Here is a 19,521-nt window from a genome sequence, read left to right on the forward strand (position 1 = left end):
GGTAACCTCCCAGCTTCTGTGCTTGAGAGCATGAGAGCAGGAGTACTGGTGAGAGCAAAGGTCTACTTGTGTCCTGGTTCAGTGGCTTCCTGAGTGAAAGCAAAGTCATGTCGTTGTACTTGATGGCCTTAAATGGACTTGTGTTCTTCTCTTGCCTTGCTGCCCCTCTAGTTTTTGTGTTTGTTCTTATTTGAAGTGTTTTTGCACTAATTATATCAATGGGGATTTTCAAAGCACTTCAGGGATTAAATAGCTCTTTCTGTAAATCATGAAGAGTGAAGTGCCTGATCCCTCCTTATCTATCTTTTGGTTTTGGATTCTTATTCTTCAGTATATTCTTCACTCATTTTGCCTGATAGAAAACTGCTTCATTTTACTGATGCACTTGCCCCTGGTGTCCTTACTCATCACCAAGGGGCCTGTATGGACAGTACCAGTCTGTTGTTCTCCCTTGACCAGAGAGGAAGTGGCAACAGTGAAAACAGTGAATTTTTATTTTTTTTACTTTGTGCTGTTGGGTAGGGGTTTTGCAAGACATTACCATGAATACTTCAGAGTTCAGTTCAGGTACGGGGAAAGTTTCCTTGTTTGAGTCTTCAGTATCATGATTTTTGAGTATCCTCTTGCAATGTTTGCAGAACAAATTGTATAATGCCTTAGTGATGCCTGCAAATGCAGAAATGAGATTATATGCAAATCTAATACAGCCAGGTGTATTGTTACGACCCAACTGAGAAAAGTGATAAAAAAGCATAATAAAAAACGTAGTACTGTAAGGAAATGTTTTGAGTATAAATCCATTTTTTTCTCCCACTTAAAGACAGGGAGTTTTACCCCAACAGCATATTTGTGTTCTGAAGTTCACCTGTATTTGTGCAGTAGATTCATAGGATTTAATCTCAGCATGCTGTCATCCATACCACACGTAAGCCTCTACAGGATGGTGTAAAATCTCATTTTTATCATTACTGGAATTGTAGCAGAAAGCAGTTACCCCTCATGGATGATCAGCAGCTGAAATAATTGAAACTCTTTTCTTTGTTTTCATGCTTCTGTATTCCCATGCACTGTTCCCATGCACTTACCCCCCAAGTAATGATCTTGGTATGGTAGGTGGTTGCTAACAGCTCGCTGGTGGGTTGCTACAGCTAAGTGACTGGTATTGTTCCAGGATATTGCATATTATGATGGGAAAGATGTACCTGATGGGATGTTCTCTGTTAGTGGGTTCTGCTTCCATGCAGTTTTGCTGTAGTTAACTGTTTGTGATTTTCCATAAGCTGTTAGAGCTTTTAGCATGCTGCAGAAAGAGACAGGTGGGGTGAAAAAAAGATAGTGCCTGTGTTTTTCATGTAAGAACACTGTTTAAAAGATCTTTACTTTTTGGCTTTACTTTTTTGAGTGTTGAGTGTGAAAGAAATTCAAAAGTCTGTGTGATTCCTAAAAGGCTTTTAAACTCTTAATCATCTTGCTTATGTCTGGTGAATGGTACAGGTGTGTCCTGCTGTCTGGTACCATTCATTTGCTGGATTATGGATGATTTTTTTTCAGTATGGGTTTTCACAAAAATCAGTGGGCTTTGCAAATGTGTTAGCCCTGGTATCAAAAGGGCAAAGTCTGGAATTTAGCTTTGTAGCAGGGGAGAATCTCTTCTGCTAGTAGAAGATATTTCTATTCAGTTCATTATCTGTTTCTTCTTCCTCTTTTAGTTCCCATCACCTGAGTGGGACACTGTGACTCCTGAAGCCAAGAATTTGATCAACCAGATGCTGACGATAAACCCAGCGAAGCGCATCACAGCTGACCAGGCTCTCAAACACCCATGGGTTTGTGTAAGTGTTCTCCTTATTACAGCTTGGTTTGTGGTTTACCTTGAATGGACGTGCCAGGAAGATTTGAAGGACCCAGCATATTTCAAATATTTCAGATTATGATTTTTTTTTTGGATACTGACCTTCAACAAGCCAACTTTTTCATGTTGTGGTGCTTTTATTGCCACAGTAATAATCCCTTATTCTTTTAGAATTTTGTTAGTGTCCACAGTGTACATAGTGTCCACATCTTTTCCAATCCATAGCATCCTAAAAGGTCAAATAGGGTTTGGCATTGGATGAAAATTTTAGGGCCATTTTGTTCTCATCTCTGCTTCAGTTTATGGCATAGCATCTTTGCAATATTTGGGACATTTCTGCTATGCTGCAGCTTAACTGTCTGTAAACTTGAAGTCAGCAAAAATCTTTTGCTATTTTATATATGTAGTTTCTGCCTTGCCAGACTTCACACAGAAGTGTTTTTCATCTTTTGCAAAGTTGGCAAGGAAATCCCAGAATACAGCTGAGTGTGGGTGTAGGGGAAGGCACTTTTATCTGTGCAGGATGAAATAGTTTCACCTAAGTCTAACCAGATGCTCTAGTAATACCACAGCATTCTGGGATGGGTCTAGTGTGCTCCTTTGCTCATTTGTTCTTAAGAAACTGTGATGGTGGTGTCCTTATACCACAAATCAACAGATAGCAGTTTAAAGATACTGGTGTGAAGATCTGTCTAACAGGAATGTCAGCTGTAAAGTGATGCAAGCTCCTTGGAAGTCAAAACTTCACACTAGCTGAGACTACATCTCTTTGGTTTTGGTTTTTTTTTTTTTTTTTTCCTCCTTTCATGCTTGTATTCAGTTGCAGTTCCTGTGTATTAAACTTTTCTCCCAATGCTTGTAGCCAAAGTTGTATTATGATAGCCCACTCCCTGTGGCAACTTTCCTTCTCTGAGCTAGGGAGAGTCTGATTTCACTTCCCAGCCATGTCAGCTACTGCTGAAACTGCCTCCTGTCAAGCCTGTTGTTTCCCTTTACTTTGCAGGCCTTGTGTGCACAACATATGTTTCCTTTTTGGATATGTATGGCTCCTCAAAGCAAATGTTGTAAGAAATCTGAAAAAGTTTAAAAGTTTATCTGAGACACTGAGTGTCTTAACATCACTGAACTTCTGAAGTTTGTGTCCTGATTCTTTTAAGTGCACATTGAGCAATGGACATCACTGTCTCTCCTGAAGAGGCTGGAGGAACAGGAACCATCACAGTTGTCTGAGGACACTTTGACTGCATTCTCCCCACTTGCTGCCATGTGTGCTGCAGTATGTGACCAGCTTTGACAATAGGATCAAAGCAGAGACTTCCCATGAAACTAGCTGAATATACACACAGTTGACAGTTCTTTTGGATATTGCAGAATTTTTTCCAAGAAAGAAAAAGTTAGTGAAGACTTTGTTCACACTTATCTGCCAGGTTAGAAATTCACCCATTATCCTTGTAAAGGGATTTCAGGCTTGCAGTTCTATGCAAGAGCAACAGCTACTTTGGCAGTAGTCACTGACTTCCTCATGTGCTCTAAATGCTTGGCAGTATCAGTCTGTGATTTCCTCTTGTGGTCTTAAGGGCTGCAACACTTCTGGGAAGTTGTCTTTTTGCAGCTGATGGGATCCCAGTCTGCTGTGGATGGCAGATGTGCATCACTACATAGAGATTTTTTTTTTGTTTTTGTTTTTTTTTTTTGTTGTTTTTTTTTTTTTTTTTTTTTTTTTGCATTGGTGCAATAGAAATATGTGGCCTTTTCTCATACATGCTGAGAATCTGTTTCTGCAGTACTGATACAAAGATGCCAATGTCTCTGCTAGTCAACCTCTTACAATCAGAGGGGTTGCCATGTCCAGGAAGGCAGTTGCTCACAAGTATTCCCTTACTGCTTGAAATTTCCCTTTCAAACTGTAACTAATGCAGCCCAGGTTTTTCTGTAGTGCCTCTAACTCAATTCTCCATGGGTATGATTGTTCATTTGGCTTTGTCTTCCTACTATCTTAAATCTTGTGTGTGCCTGAAAAACAGGGAGCGCTGATTCTCACCTGTACCTCAGTAATAAATTTCTTGGATGCAGTCCTGTCACAGCCCACCTTGATTTAATGTGTCTTTGTGGAAGTTCTCAGGCTATGAACCCGTTGCAGTTTTTTGCAGCCATGCAATGGTGAGAGGCTTGGCTATGTCAGCCTGAATGTCTTGATTGTGTGCAAGTGGAATGAACTTCCCTGGCTGATTTGGGATGGGTATGTTCTTGATGTTCTGCTGTTCCTGTTTTTCAGCAACGATCCACCGTCGCATCAATGATGCACAGGCAGGAGACTGTGGAATGCTTGAGAAAGTTCAATGCTAGAAGGAAGCTAAAGGTAAGTACATCTTAATTTGCCTTGTTTTTAGTTCTCTGAACTTGAGGTTAGTGCCTTCCTAGCAACAATACTTTTTTTCATGGCTGTTACAGTGTTAGAGAAGTATCTTATGTGATCCTCCAGTCCAGGGCACTAAAGTAGTGTACTGAGGAGCTGGGTAGTTTCTTTCTCCAAGCTCTAAGCTTCCCATGCCTCTTCTGCTACATATTCACCCCTTCTACTTTCTGCCAGTGAGTTGAAATAGAGCAGCTAGTTCTGGGACTTCTAGTTCTGAACACTCTGCACCTTCTAGTACTAGTGTTACTGTTTGCAGCTGGGGCGAAGCCTCTGTTCTGTGCACAAAGCAGCTCTCTGCTGTGTGAAATCCAGGAAGCAGCTATGTGTTTAATTCTTAGTGCCATTACAGATTTCCTAGGCTATCCTGCTTGGCATCTAGTTGCTGCTCTAGGAAAGCAGGACTGTGAGTGTTCCCATGTTAGGCACATGTGGGAATCCTGGATACACTATGGTTCTTCAGGGTACCAGTGGTACACCCCTGCATCGGTAACTGGTGCATTGTGTTCTCTGTGGGTCAGCCCAGCCCCTTTCTCAAGTGGCACTTTCTGTTATCCCTGCTTTGTCTTCCCCACAGGGTGCAATCCTCACAACGATGCTTGTGTCTCGGAATTTTTCAGGTAAGTCATCAATGTTCCCATCCCTTCCTTGGTTTTGTTTTGTGTGAATAAGCTGGAGAATATTTTAGCCATTTTGGGGTCAACTGGGAGAGGATGAAACATGCTTTCAGTTCATCATGGTGTAATGGTGATCACTTTGCCTGAGCTGATGACCAGTGTGAAATAGGAAATTATTTCTTTGGAGAGGAGCACATTTTGTATTCTGGTATTGTAGTCTGGTACAAAACAGAAATAAAGTCAGCTTCCATAAACATCCGATGATCTTTTGTTAGCAAATTACTTGTGAGAAACTCTAGCTGGTATCATTAGCTTTCACATCATAAACTAGGAGTGAAGAGCTCTTATTAGGTAGGAGTGTTCCTTCAGACCTGGGGCAGGGACAGGGAAGAAATACTGGTGGGAATAGGGACAGGAGTGATTTGGGTATTGTATTACTTTGACTCATCAAAAATGGGTCTGAAGTGGCTAGCTATTAGTTTTCCTTCTTGGAGTCTCAGAAGTGGTTTTCATCCTTTTAAATTTAATAGCTGGTAGTCTGGCTCCCACCCAACTGCATTACGTAGTGCATTTACTGAAAATGCAAATCTCAACATGTAAATCCATGCTTTTTGCAAGATTATTATCTTGGCTCAGCACACCTAGGTGACGCAGTCTTATCTGTGTTCATTTTCATTTGGGTGGAAAACCTCTATTTGTAAGTGCTTTTGGTTTATGGGAACTTTGTTTTCTTTACCCTCTTTGTAATTCTCTTTCTCTTTTAAAAGAGCAATCATTAAATGCATGAGTCAGATTTTTATTGCACCTGACTACAGCTGCTTTCAAGTGGAAGTCTGCTATATGGTTTATGTGATGGTGGAAGTGTATTAATTTCATCTGGCCATTTACTAATGGTGGATACCAATACTTACATTCTAGATGGTGTTACAGTAAACTTGTAATTGGAATGAAAACCTCTGTGAAATTATCATGCTAGCATTCAAAGTGCACGTTCATGCATACATTCTTCTGTGAACTCAAGGCAGTGTTTTTAACCTTCTGTATGGTGATATTAAAAAAATTATGTGAAACCATGCCACAGTTAAGGGCCAACCCTCAGCAACATCCAAACATTTTGTTGTTGGTTCTTTCAGGTGCACCTGTGCCTATATATCAGCATTACTTGTGGCTACAGCATTTTCTTTTTACTGCATTTCTCATAGGTTGGCCTTAAAGGGACAGAGTGATTTTATCCATTCACCTGTCCCACAATTGTGCTATTACAGGACTTAAAAATTCTGTGCTGTTTTCTGAGATTGATTCTGAAAAAACTGTTTGAGGAGCTGTGGCACAAAGACAGGACTTCCACAGGCCTATACAGTGCTGAACATTTTCTTGGGCCTTCTGCTGGTGTGAACTGTTTTTGTTCTATTTACACAGCTTGTTTTTATTTCACTAATTGATTATTCTGAAATAGGGGTTTTACTCTTTTTTTTATAAGCAGAAGTTTTAGATTAATTTTTAGTCTGCGAATGTTGTCACTTCTAATGAAGCTGCAGAAGTGCTTGGGTAAGAAAACCTCTTACAGCTAAGATTTTGAGTACATGAAATGCCAGAAAGAAGGGTTCTCCTTAATGGTGTGTGACCTATACATCCACTTAATCCCTGAGCTAGTACTGAGGAGGAAAAAGCCTGCTCTACTCATTTTTCTCTGTGTCAAGGGCTGAAGCTGCTGGATCCACTTCAGTTAACAGCTGAAGAAAAGGAAATCCTAGGTGGCCCACAGTGAGTGCAGGATTTGCAGTGTCACTGAGTTCTGCTTTGAATATGCGCTGTGACTCCAAGTATGAGACACTCAGAAAAACCATCCAGAGAGAGATGTTGTGAATTTGGATGCAAAGTCTCTGTCGACAGTAGCAATTCCTTATGTTTTTACATGTTTTTAGAGGGGTGAGGTCATCTACTGCTGTTCTCTTTGCAGGACTGTGTAATATGAGCTTGACCTTTTTTTAATTGCAATTGTGTTTTGCATATTGAATTGTAATTATTTTTTACAACTGTTGGCTGCAGTTGAAGTAGATACCTCTGCTGGAATTAAAGAAGAAATTCATACTAACTGAAATAATAAGTTAAAAGATCTGTGTGGGAACGTTGGGTACAGCTCAGACTTTTCTTACCACGAGAGGCATCTTACTGTCCTTGAAGGGTTCTGCAGTAATAATTGTTTCTTTCCCTAAAGCCCTTAAGGGGTTTTCATTTTCTCTAATTGGGTGACACTGTTTTGTGGGTTTTTAAAAGTCCCGTTCCCAGCAGACAGGGAACTAGATTTATGAGGAGAGAAGCTTCTTCCTGCCTGGGGATGAGATCTCCTAAAAGCTTCTTTTACAGATGTTTTGAACAAAGAGGAAAATGAAGGCTCATGTGACCTCAGTATCAATTCATTAGGCATGATCGTACTATCTGCAGGAAATATGAGAAGTCTCCCTGAATCTTGTTGTCATTACTGTCTCCTGTGTTGTAATACGGAGTTCCATCACTGTGTAGGCCTGTGACAAGTTGTATTCCTAAAGAATCTGTAGCAGCACTCTCTCTTTTTAGCCCATCAAAAATTATTGCTTTTTACAAAGAAAAAAAAAAACAAAAAACACACGTTTCTTTTCTTCTGTGAGTAATTTTTCTTTTTGTTATTTTGGGAGTAATTTGTTGCTTGCAATGTGCCTTTTGCCCCAGGCCAGCTAAGTTAAAGGATATCCAGTTCCTTTCCCCAGTTATGATATATTCAGCCATTTAATATTGGCTGTTTGTGGTTCTTTTAGAAGATTGCATCTCAGGCCATCTGTAGGCTATTTGTTAAAAGCAAGTACAGTTGCACTCCTTTCATCATAAGTCAGGAAGTTGAAACCTGGTTACAATAAGGGATTTGTAGCTTCTCTCCACACTCTGGTGGTTGTTAATTCAGCTGCAAGAGAGAACAATGCAACCTAAGTTTTGCTGTAGGATTGTTAGGGTAACGCCAGGGTACACACAGGATTACTTGGGTGTTCACTTGAGGCTTTGGATGTTCAGATGATCCAAGCAAGCACTAATCTGATCTGCATTCACTTACAGGATACAGAAGTGCAGTCGGGTACATAAACTGATTAGATCATATGTAAGAGACTCCTAAAACATCTTCTGAGAAGTAAATGTAAATTTATTACTAGAAGAGAGTTGGCAAGGTTTTTAGAGATTCCTGCAATACTTAAAGGTGCTTGGACTCAGGAGAGGCCTTTTGTGTTTCTCTTCAGAGTGTCTTGTTAGGCCAGGAACAGAATTGTGTTTTTAAGTTACTGGGTTAGCAGCATGTGCTTTCGTATTTCTTTATTCTAGAAGAACTCTTAACTTCTAGAAGTTAAGAGAGAATTTAATCCTTTTAACGTGTAGAGGAGATGGGAAAGATAGAAAAAAATAATATTTCCAGCATCTCATGCCTGGAAAACTGTAGAGCATTGATACAAGACCATTTCAGGAACAGTAAGGAATCTGTCTGCATGTGTCTCTGGATCTTTCCCCTCATGTTGTCTCTTTGCTAATCTGCCTGTCTTCTTAAAGGATTATTGTTACAGAAAGTCTTGTCTGTTGCTTGTGCAGAAGTTCCTCTTGAGTCCCCTTCTATTTCATCTTGTAACTTGTACAGGTTGATCTGTGGGTAGGCCTGCATGCTTCCCTGGTATCTGAGGTGTCTTGAGTCATCTTTGTGTGTAAATGCATTTCATGGGCTCTCCAGCTGTCTTTATAAACCACATGAACCAAATACACTACAGACCAGGTTTCTTTCTACAGTACTGGGATGCTGTCAGGCCTGTGGGAAAGCAGTGTGTGCCATGCAGAGATACAGCCAGGGAAGGAGGCAGGATGGGCAGGCTGTACCAAAGAACATGGATCAACATTACAGAGTGCTGGGCTGCACAGAGAGACTCTCAGCTGAATTTGCTTTAACATTGTAGAACATGATTTTAGCTGTCTTCTGTCCACAAAGACAAATATGAGGTTGTGGGAAAACTGCAAAAAGTGTGAAAAATTTTGCTTCCCTGCTTGTCTCTGGGATTTTCCCAGAACATATGGTGGTACTATTTTGCTTCTCTTATGGTGGTTTTGGGGTTTTTTTTCACTTTGAGGATATCCCATTTGGCATATTTGCTAAGTTGCAGAATCCTTTACTCTTTCTGAAGTGTTGTAAGGTCATAACAGTTTCTTGTTTCCAGCAGTTGTTGTGTGAGATGCCTTGATGCATGTGTGGTATGAGTGCTGGACCCCTTTTGACCCCACAGTCACACTGTTCTCCTTCTCACTTGCATGTGGAATCAAGTTAGCCTTTGTCATGCCTTGAAGGTGGCAAGAACTTACTTGTCTTGCAGTCTTGCAATGCTTTAATGGGTACACTCAGAAAAGAGACTGCAGGGCAGATGAGTTGCTTTGCCCACCTTCATATGTGCACATTGGAACACTGTGTTTTGGCACATCAAGTTCAGAAAACCTCTGCATGAGGTTCTTCCAAAGTTCTTAGCTTCTGAGAGCTGTAATGAAAACAAATTTGTAATCTATCTTTATACTTGCATTAGAGAGTAGAATTAGGAAACCAATTCAAAGATTCTGGTAAGCTTATGTGGGGTGCCACTTCTTTGTTGGGAGGAGATGCTGTAGTCATTTGCATCAACTCAGCTAATATTGTGTAGTGAATCCATGTCTGTAGGGTCTTGTAGGGAAGGCAGGGTAGAAAATGTCATTGACATAAGATTGGAACAGTTGCTTAGGTATTGCAAAAACCTTTTTTGTCTAACGTTACTGCTTCTAGAGAGACTGAGCCCTCTGTGCAAGTTGTTCAGTTTGTCTTTGGAAATGGAACATTTCAACAGTCATGTGAGCATTGTCTTAGGACTTGCCTTTTCTCTGGGCCTCATCTTTGCTGCACCTAAAACGCAGGTGCCCAGACCCATAAACTTCTCAGCAGCTGCTTAGGAGAGCCACAGCATGTGTAGGTACAGTAGCTGTCTTGCATGCTGTTTACAGAAGTTGATAGAACTGAATACATTCTTCATAAGTAGACAAGAAATTGTTTATATCTGTTGGAGTTGTAGATGAGGTCTTGCTATTGATAGTCATTGTTAATGTACCACTTTGCTGCAATAGATGGAGCAGCTCCTCCATCACTCCCAGTGTGCCTTGTGCCAGGCATTTGTTGTGGGCTCTCTGTGCTTCTCATTCTCGTGGTTTCATTAGTAGTGCCACTTGTTCTAGTTGAGCACAGCAGAGCATCTTCATCTTTCAATTAAGAAATTCAGCCTAGTTCCCTGTCTCTTTTGCCATTCTTCCTTTTTTTAACAGTTTTCAGATGCTGCATTTTGCACTTTTTCAGTCCCTTTCTTTTAGTTTTCCAGCTATCTCTAGAGAAACTGAATAACAGTAATTAGAAGGCTTCTGTGAATGGTTGCACTTACAGGTTCAGCCTTTATCCTGTTGCAAAAATCAGACAGGTTTCTTAAGCTTTTCCCCCTGCAACTGCTGATACTTCTGGGTGGAGTCAGAGTGTGTGTGAAGGATTGACAGAGAAGCTCCAAATTACCATTTGAGACTTGGTCTTCTTGAGGTGGTGAAAGTGCTAGTATTTTGGCTGAAGAGGTGAACAATAGATAGGATAGATGACCTCTGCTATCAGGATGAATTTGATGAGTGACTTATCCTGTTTTCCAGGTCTCTTGCTGCTAGAGAGGAATTAGCAGGATGGTTGTCCTTCGAAGTTTTGTGAATTTTTGAGGGAAGTGGGGGAGGAGAGGGAGAGAGAGAGAGAGAAGATAGTCTTGAAACCAAAATTTGACCTACTTCTGCTTCTCTCCACAGCTGCCAAAAGCCTGTTGAACAAGAAATCAGATGGAGTGAAGGTAAGTTACTGCTTTACCATTTCACTGTCTCTCCCACCATCTGAACAGAAGGCAGCCACTCTCTCTGGTGCCTGTCCCCTTCCAGGGTAAAACCACAGCCCTGTCCTGTGGCTGGAATTTCTATAATTAGTGTCCTCTTATGGAACCCTGGGTGGGATCTTAGTGTTTCTTTCATGCATAACTAGCTAAGTGCACTGTTGCAGCAGCAGGAATTCCTTTTCCCCTTTTTGTGATGTATGGAGAACTGGTCAACACTGGATTAAAAAGACCAAGGACTTGCTCACTTGTGACACATGCCTCTAATTAGTCTGTTCTGTTCAGTGCCTCTGACTGAAAATTGCATAGAGCAATTGTGACTGACTGATGATATATCCAGCAGACCCAAGTTTCTTGGTCTACTCAATTGGACAGATGCTGAAGGCTGAGCTGGGAAGAAGGGTGGGGAAGGAGGAGCCTCCAGATGTTCATCTTTGGACAGAATGGAAACTGAGGATTCTGTAAAAGTTCAGTTCATGTGCCTGAAGTTGAGGCACTCTCCTGTCCCTTCTGAAGGGAATTTTTTTTTTCCCCACTTCAGTGTCACTTTGTGTTGTCTGGTCATCATTTACTACTGGAGGTCACACAGTCCCTTGACAAGGCTCTGTTGTTGCAGGCAGCAGCCCTTTACCATCTGATACTGGAGAGAGACAATTACAGGCTAGAGCATGGTCTCCCCTAACTGAAGGATAATTGTCCTCCACGTGGAAAAGAAGAGTTGGGTTTATTTGCTTGCATTTTCCTTTGAAGTCCAAACCTTTCTCCACAGCTCTTAGGTGGAACAGTTTATCTCCTGGTTTAGCACTGTGGGCAGTCTTCATTCTCCCCATGCTGGGGGGCTGACATTCACACTGTAGGACCAGCACACTTGTTCTCTCCTGCTCTCTGAGCCCTTTTCCATTTTAATGAGGCTTTGTTCTCAGAGGGCTCACAATACAAGCAGTCTGCTGGAAAAAGAGATGTTTTCAGAAGAGTTGTGTTTTGGGGACTGCTCTACTAAAACAAGCATTCTTACAGTTCTGCAGTATTCTGCCCTATTGATATCCAGTTTTTGGAGTTTGATTATCTTTTTGATCAAAATGCTCTGTGAAAATGCTGTTTCTGCCATAGGATTCTTGTCTTTGAAATGTGCCTGCAAGAGTGAGCTTTTGGCCATTGCACCAGCCTGCCTCTTGTACAGACGTGCATTGAATACATGCACACTAATACAGCAAGTGTGTTAGAGTTGTTGCATCTGTTGATACTTAAAACATTACAGTAGAATTCCAGTGGAATAAGAATGGATTATCCCAAATGTTGTGAAATGAAAACCAACAGGTGCTTGCTTCAAAATTCTGGTGAGGCAGAGGAGAAGTAATTGGAAAAACAGCAGGTATCAATATGCCTACATAGTTTTGTTACCTATATAGAAAAAAATGGCTTTCTTCTTAGGATTCTTGATTTCTAACAAGCCTTCTGGGAGTGTCACATCTTGAGTTAAAATATTTTAAGAATGGACAAAGGATGTACATGTAAATCTTGAGGCACAACTTCCTGGTGATGTAGTTACAAGGAGACCCTGTATGTTAGAACCTTTCAGCTCCATAGAAGGCTTGTGGTATTTGGTTCATGGTGTGCACAGTGTCTTCCTCTGTGAAAAGGATAATTCTGGATTTCTTTTTCTTCAGCCCTTTGTTCCTCGTATGTGTAATTGAATACTTTGATAAATGGAAGGTATATTAGAGAGCATGGTGAATGAGATTGTCCTCTGGAAACCACTGCTTCTGCAGGACACTGGAGACCTGCAGTCAAGAGTCTGTATGCAGCTTCCTCCCTCCCAAGTGTTACAGCAGTCTGGCTTTGCAGTGTGAACCCCGGTGTTGTCCATGAGGTGCATTGCTCATGTTCACCCTGGGCTGAGGACTCCCAGGAGAAGTGTTTAAGTTTCCCATTTTCCCTAAATGGTGTCTACCTTCAGGTATGAATTTTGAGTCCTCATTTCTGTAAGTATTAAAACTCAGAAATAAGTCATGTATTTGTTATTAAAGCTCCTGTTTTGAGTTACTCTTCTGCTCAGAAATACAGACTTTTGAAAATACAAGTTGTTTTCCCCAGTGCTAAGCTTGGATAAGTCAGAGTGTGTAATGGTCTGTGTATGTTTGTAGGACATCCTTAACACTTCTGTTGTAGGATTTTCTACATACTTGCCCTACTATAATGGGTGCTGCATCCCATTAGAAGTGTAGACTTTTGTCATGTCTTGCTTGTTGGAGCAGTATTGGCCCAGTGGCTGCTGGAACAGTTGTGCTGGTCACTGTCTGGTTGGTGGCCTCACCATTGTGACCAGCATACTTGTCATATTTTGCTCCTTATGCAGGAAACTTGTAATTTTAGTTCCACTCACTTTCTCACCCTGTATAGTTTTGAAAAACAACTTGAGACAGTGTCTGGCTGAGGTAAGAGCATCTGGTCTTACTTGTGGCAAATGATGATTTTCTGCCCATTGCAGTAGTGCAGAGCACAAATACCATGGCTTGAACAGAAAGCAGATTTTCAGCTTTGTGGTATACTTTTCACTTCCACTTCCTGTATAAATTATTCTACATCAGATGTAGGTTTAGAACAAGCACTGCATGCTGTAGTTTTAACTGTAGTCTGCTGCTGACCACATGCCATCTGGTTAGGCTGTTTCTCATGTTTCCTCCAGATAAGAAGATTGTTTGATTATTGAGTTTTGTTTGTTTGTTTGTTTGTCTTTTACAATCTTCTTGGAAATCAACTCTTTATGGAGGTTTGAGAGAAAATGTTTCAGTTTCTTCATTGGTTTTATCTGATCCAGGGTGACTGTGCACCATAAGACTGTTGTCACAGATATCCACAAAGTAGATAAGAATGGGAAGGGTATTTCTTCCACAAATAAATTATTACACTAGTGTAAAACTTAACAGCTTTAGAGACATTGAGAAAAGGGCACCACCAGTTTGTGTTAGTTTACTTTCTGTTCCAGGTAACTTCACCCTATTTTTGGCTGGTATTCAGAGCTGTCTGTACTAGAATTCCACAGTTTGACAAGGATAGTAGGAATTTCCATTACACAGTATTACACAAGCCTGAGTGAGACATATACATCTTTGTCGTGCTTTATTCCCAATAACTCCATGAAAATGTGTGTTGGTGAATTTCTGATGCAAGGTACAGCATGTACTGGCTGACTTAGCATAAATGAGAGAGGAATGATTTACTAGTCATACGTGCTGATATGAGCGTCTAGTATGAGGTGTGTTCAGCTGATACATAAAAAAAAAGACACAGTTATTGTTTCTCCAGCAATAGGGTCAAATCCTTTGCTGAAGAAGGTTTAGCACTAAAGCAATGAGGATGCATGCATTTTACTTGGAGCAGACCATTTTGGAATGCAGTGGGAGAAGCTTAAATCATGAGGGGAGGACAGGAAAGAAACTTTTTTTTTTTTTTTTTAATTCCAGTACTAGCGTGTCCACATTGGGGTTGTTTTGATAAATTTCCATGGATATGACCCTCCCCTCTAACAAATTGCTTTCCAAATTTTATTTGAAGCATTCCTGGTTTTCATTTTGTACTGTTGCTTCTATTTCAAGTACTAATTCTGCTAATTGGTAGATATTTCATCAGCTTGGCACTTGAGAACTTTTCCATTATCTTAAATAATGAATGATTTAAACTGCCTTGAATCTTAAATTCTGCCTGCTCACCAAACAGTAGTGCTGCACTTATTTTCTTCAAGCAGAATTTGGATCCAAGCTGTTGGAGTAGCAGCAGGAAGGCCCAAGTTTTATCCCCAAGGAATATGGTTTTCTGCTTTCAAATCCAGAAAGTGAGGCTAGAAGATACTGAGTGACGAGTTGCAGAGCCCCTGTAACATACCACACATCTTGTGGTCATCACTGTAGGTCCCAGGTATTTTTTTAAGATTCTAAATTTATGAGCAACATTGTGCATCTACCATTTAAAAATTTGCTTTAGATAGTTTCAAATCAAATTTATTTGCTTTCTTGTTCCCCTTTCTGACTGTAATCTGGAGTTGCCATCTACTGCAAGGTGAGAGAGGGATTAAGGAGTGGGCTGGGGCAAACAGCTGGATGAAGACTAAGGACACTTTATGCTTAGTGTCCTTCTAAGCTTGTCGGGGTCTGGGCTCCCTATAGTTAGTGTTACAGTCATACTGCTTTTTTTTTGTCTCTGGGTAGCACTTCAAAGAGTTGTGTTCCCTTTTTTCCAAAGGGGTATTTTACTTCCTGCTGTTGTGGGTGTGTGTTTCCAGTTCTAGCAGGGTCATTTCTATACAATCCATTTCTATAATGAGAATTTTTTTAATGCACAAAGTCTTATTTTCAGTTAAGCATGTAATTGTAATTTTTTTTTTAAATTGATCCTTCTCTAAGCTCTTTGCCAGTTTCTTTTTCTTGTTTAATTCTGACCACTTGGGTTTGTGATTAGAATTTGTAAAAACATATCAATAATATTCCTCATGCCCACTGTAAGACTCGAAGTAAATTGTGGAGTATTCTGTGGGATTCACTTGGGATTCACAATGCTCTGTCAAGTCTGTTGATTTTCTACCATGCCTTTTTGCCACATGCTGTTTTCTTCCCCTGTAAAACCTGAATAGCACAGCTGAAAGAACTCAGCTGAAAGAGGAAAACTCCATTTATTTGGTTTAACAAGGTTAATGTTCTAAAATCTGCCCTATACATTACATAACTGCAGAGATAACAAATACTAATTGTTCTGCTGTTTGTATGGAATATTGCAGTAAGTGTGCATTTTACCTGAGATGTACCAGCTTTCCCTGCCCTTTGCCCAGAAAAGAGTATGTGGGGAAGGAAGGATGCTCTGTAAACTGGCATGGCTGCTGGGAAGCAATTGGTGAAAGCGTGCCTGAAACAGAGAAGGCACAGTAGCAAGGTGAAGCAACTTACAAAATCTCCAAGGGTAAAGTAACATTCACACAGTGACCAACAGGAGTTAATGCTCCTATCTCTGTGTCTGGACTTGTTATAATCTTAAAGCCATATTGTTTAAAGGTTGTTTATGGTGAAGCTAAACAGAGAGAACCCAAGTTCATCTGAACAGCAGAGTTTTGTGCTGAACTGTGTTATGCTAGACACCTGGGGAGTGCTTCAGATCTGTTTAAGTGCTGACATCCAGTAGCAAATTATATCCACCTTTAATGCATTCAGTTTTTTTCACTGCATTGTTGTAATGCCTAGAAATACCAACAGAGATCAAGGGTCCAGTGTGCTTAGCTAGTGATGGCTAAACAGAAAATCCCTGCCTCTTAGCTTACAATTTAAATAGACAAGCTGACAAAAGGGCAAGAGAGAAGATGGATTGACAAAGATTAATTTATTTGCTCAGCATCACACAAAAGAGCTAAAGCAAAAGTAGAAATAGGACCTCAAATTTGCTGGTTCAAGATGACTCTCATTATGATGATCTGCTTTTAATTCAACATTTTTTTCCTGCCTTAAATTCTGAAATGACTATACTCTCCATAGGAATATGAGTTGCTGCAAGCATGATATTTTAACATAAATACTGTCAGTATCAGGAGAAGAACTGCATGTGCAAGATGGAAACACAGGGAGCTGTCATTTAAAAAACAGCCATGTTAAGCTCCCAGGACTGTGAATGGGACCTTGCTTGGAATCACTCTACTTCTTATAGTATGTTTTAGTATGATACTAGAAAAGCTCAGCATTTCTAGTATTGCTGCCATGCTGAAGAGAAAGTGATTCTTCAGATTGTCTTCTGTCACCTGCTGACTTTTATTGATTGTTACCTAAAGCAAGACTCTTCCTTAAGTTTCACTGTAGAGAATCTGCGTCTCTTTCCAGATGAACACCTAAAATTCACACAAAAAACACAACCAGAACTGTAACAAACATTCATCCCTAGGTTTGTTGTCTGTACTGCTTTGGGAGAATGCTTTGTTACTGAGGTGTAGGGAAACCCTTAAGATGATCAATGAGGTACTTTACCATAGGCTGTGTCTGCCTTTAACAATTTTTTTCATTCCCTGGGACATCTCTGCCCTGCCTAGTAGTTCTTAGAGATATATCTGTGTTATGGAAGGGCAAGCGAACTCTATAATTAAACTTCTGTTCTCTTATTTACTTTGCTAAGTTGCAGTCACATGACAAGAAGAATAAAAATCTTTGTTCACTTAGCTAGTCACCTTGGGAAGGTAACAATAGGTGGTTCTGATGCAGCTGTTAAGATGTATTGGGGCATTGATCTGATTTCAGTAACTTCTTTGTATATGATTTGACTTACTAATTTTGATGCTTTAGCACTTACTGCCAGTGCCTCATGTTGGCATTATCTAACCTCTCCTGTGTTTTAGTAGTACTTTCATGCTCTGGTCATAACACAGACCTCACTCCCTTCTCTCTTCATACTGCCAACCTAGCTTTTCTTCCCTGTGTTATTATAGTAGCCAGTAATAGTGTACTTTCTGGGATTTCTACACTGCATTTCTACATGCCCTGTAATAGACTAACACTGTTTTAAATTTAGTTTGTATTCTGATTAAGTTTTGATCTGCAGAGGGTTCTGATTCCTCCTGTGTCAGTGTTACTTGTGCCTCTGTGTAGGAGGGTGTTTATTTTCTGCATGGCTTAGTTGATTCTTTAAACATTTTGCTTGTATCTTAACATTTTCTGTCTCTATTTTCTTTTGTAACTTACTGGAAGTCTGTATGAATTTTAAATGAGACTGTCTTTCTTAAGAGACAGGTTACCTCAGTATCCATATAGTCTCTTTTTGTCTGCTGCAACTTGCAGGATACATTAAAATAAAAACTGAAGTTTTTCATTGGTGTGAATTTCCACTCTTCCCAGTTAAAAATTCCCTGTTATGATGGGGTACAAGGATTTCTCTTGTTGATGGCAGTCTAGCACTGGTAGTACGTGCTATTTTAGTTCTAGCTTGAGGAAAAGCCTGTGGAGAAGCTAAATTGTCCTGAAAGAGAGGAAACACAGATTTGTAAACCATGCAATGGCAAGCCCTGTGTTGTGCCTCCATGAACTGGAAGATTAGTGAGCCAAATGCTGAACAGATCAGAGTCTGTCTGTAGTGGAGTTAAAGATCAGATGAGGCAGAAGCTGTTCTGGTTTGAATCTGTTCATGCAGTGGCTGTGTGACTGTGGATGTGTGGTTTGATGAGGAATGTGCTTCTGGGCATGAGGTGAACCTGAGCACTTCTGCTTTCAAAGACATGCCAGTCTGTGTGTGCTTGAGCTGTGATGTGAGGATAGCAGGGATGAAGGCAATATTCCAGGTAAGAGCTGTGAAGGCTCAGCAAGTGTGTGAAGTGGGGAGCTGCAGCTCCCTGGCCTGTTGTGTGTTCACAGGCTGCTCAGAGGTGCTGTGAAGGTGGTGTGCAGGAGTCCAGAGCTGCAAAACTGAGCCCACACCATGGGTTTGGATTGACGTGAGGTGTGCTGTCCTACACCACTCTGTGGGCTAGACTGTAGTAAGCAGCAGAGAAATAGCCTAGATTGTACTGAAGAAGGACAGGTGGAAAATGTATGTGGAGACAGCAAGGGGAAGGTGTAGCATTGTAGTGCTGAAAGGCCTGCTAGGCTCAGCATGAGGTGGATGACACTAAGAGTTTAGTGAAAGAAGAGAGAAGTGCATGCTGAGCCTCGTGTACTGCTGCAGTTTGGTGTGAAGGTGTCTGAAGATGACTGAAGATGCCATTGAACAAGTGTAGAGTCCAACAAGGCTGAGTAGTGTTTGAATCTGTTCTTCTCCCAAGAGTGCAAAGTGTTCTGGCTGTTAAGTGCTTCTGTCTTTCTCATTTGAGCATTAGAGCACCTTACCTCTCCAATCAGCCCCAAATTCTATGTGAGGGAGCCTTTCTCCTCCCCATGCTATGCACACAGGTTCCCTCTTCTTTCTTTAGCCCCTGTGTGTGCCTTTCCATTGTGGCCTCCTCCCTACCCTCTAATTTGAGTTGAAAACACACCTCTGCATCCTCCAAGTGTGAACACACGGGGTTTCTGCCTACCTCTTCTGCCCCATTTTCTGAAGTGGGAGAGCACAGAGAAATACCCCCTTGTATCCCTTGTATCTTGTGCATATATATTGCTCTCTCTTCTTTCCTTGTATCAGTGTATGGAGCACTTATATTCTGCCCTCAGTGTTTGAGGGGATGGGGGTCTTCAGCCCTGCCCTTTCCCCTGCTGTGGAGTTGTGTGCTTTTATGGTGACTTTTCTCTCTGTTCCTTTTTTCTGTGTCTGTGCATTTCTGCTGCTGCTTATACCTGCCTCAGGGGAGCATTATTGGCAGGGGGGCCCTTGCTGGCACACTAATGTGTGAATAGTTTCTGTGCTTTTCTTCTCATCTCCTCTCTTCCCTTCTCTTTCCCTCTCTCAATGATGTGTCCAGAAAAGGAAGTCGAGCTCCAGTGTGCATTTGATGGTGAGCACCTCCCGTAAGCTGCCTGCGATTCGTGCCTCCGCCATTTCCATGCCATGCACGCTCGGCTTGTGCTCATCACCCTACATAGCATGTCCGTGCAGGGGGGTGGCAGGGGGGATCAGTGTGCACCCAAGGGTCCATATCCTCACAAAAAGGGCTCTGTGATCCTCTGACCACATACAACTCCCATTTTGTGCAGAAAATCCAACTACTGGCAACACAGTTTGACTTTGCCTGCTCTGAGTGTGAAACAAAAAAAG

The 19,521-nt window shown here is 41.1% G+C and overlaps 1 protein-coding gene across 7 annotated transcripts in view; it reads left to right on the top strand.

Annotated features, from left to right (window-relative positions):
- CAMK2G (calcium/calmodulin dependent protein kinase II gamma) overlaps positions 1-19,521 on the top strand; it is a 115,134-nt gene that overhangs the window by 76,357 nt on the left and 19,256 nt on the right. For 5 of the 7 annotated variants that reach the window (XM_056494351.1, XM_056494343.1, XM_056494345.1 and 2 more), the window contains exons 10-13: positions 1,710-1,832; positions 4,128-4,211; positions 4,843-4,885; positions 10,739-10,779. In XM_056494351.1, the coding sequence (XP_056350326.1) occupies positions 1,710-1,832; positions 4,128-4,211; positions 4,843-4,885; positions 10,739-10,779 (291 nt within the window). Of the gene's footprint in view, positions 1-1,709; positions 1,833-4,127; positions 4,212-4,842; positions 4,886-10,738; positions 10,780-19,228; positions 19,262-19,521 lie in introns of all 7 variants that reach the window. The other 2 variants (XM_056494344.1, XM_056494349.1) reach the window with 1 other exon arrangement.

Source organism: Oenanthe melanoleuca, chromosome 6, assembly GCF_029582105.1.
Source record: "Oenanthe melanoleuca isolate GR-GAL-2019-014 chromosome 6, OMel1.0, whole genome shotgun sequence".
NCBI lineage: Eukaryota > Metazoa > Chordata > Aves > Passeriformes > Muscicapidae > Oenanthe > Oenanthe melanoleuca.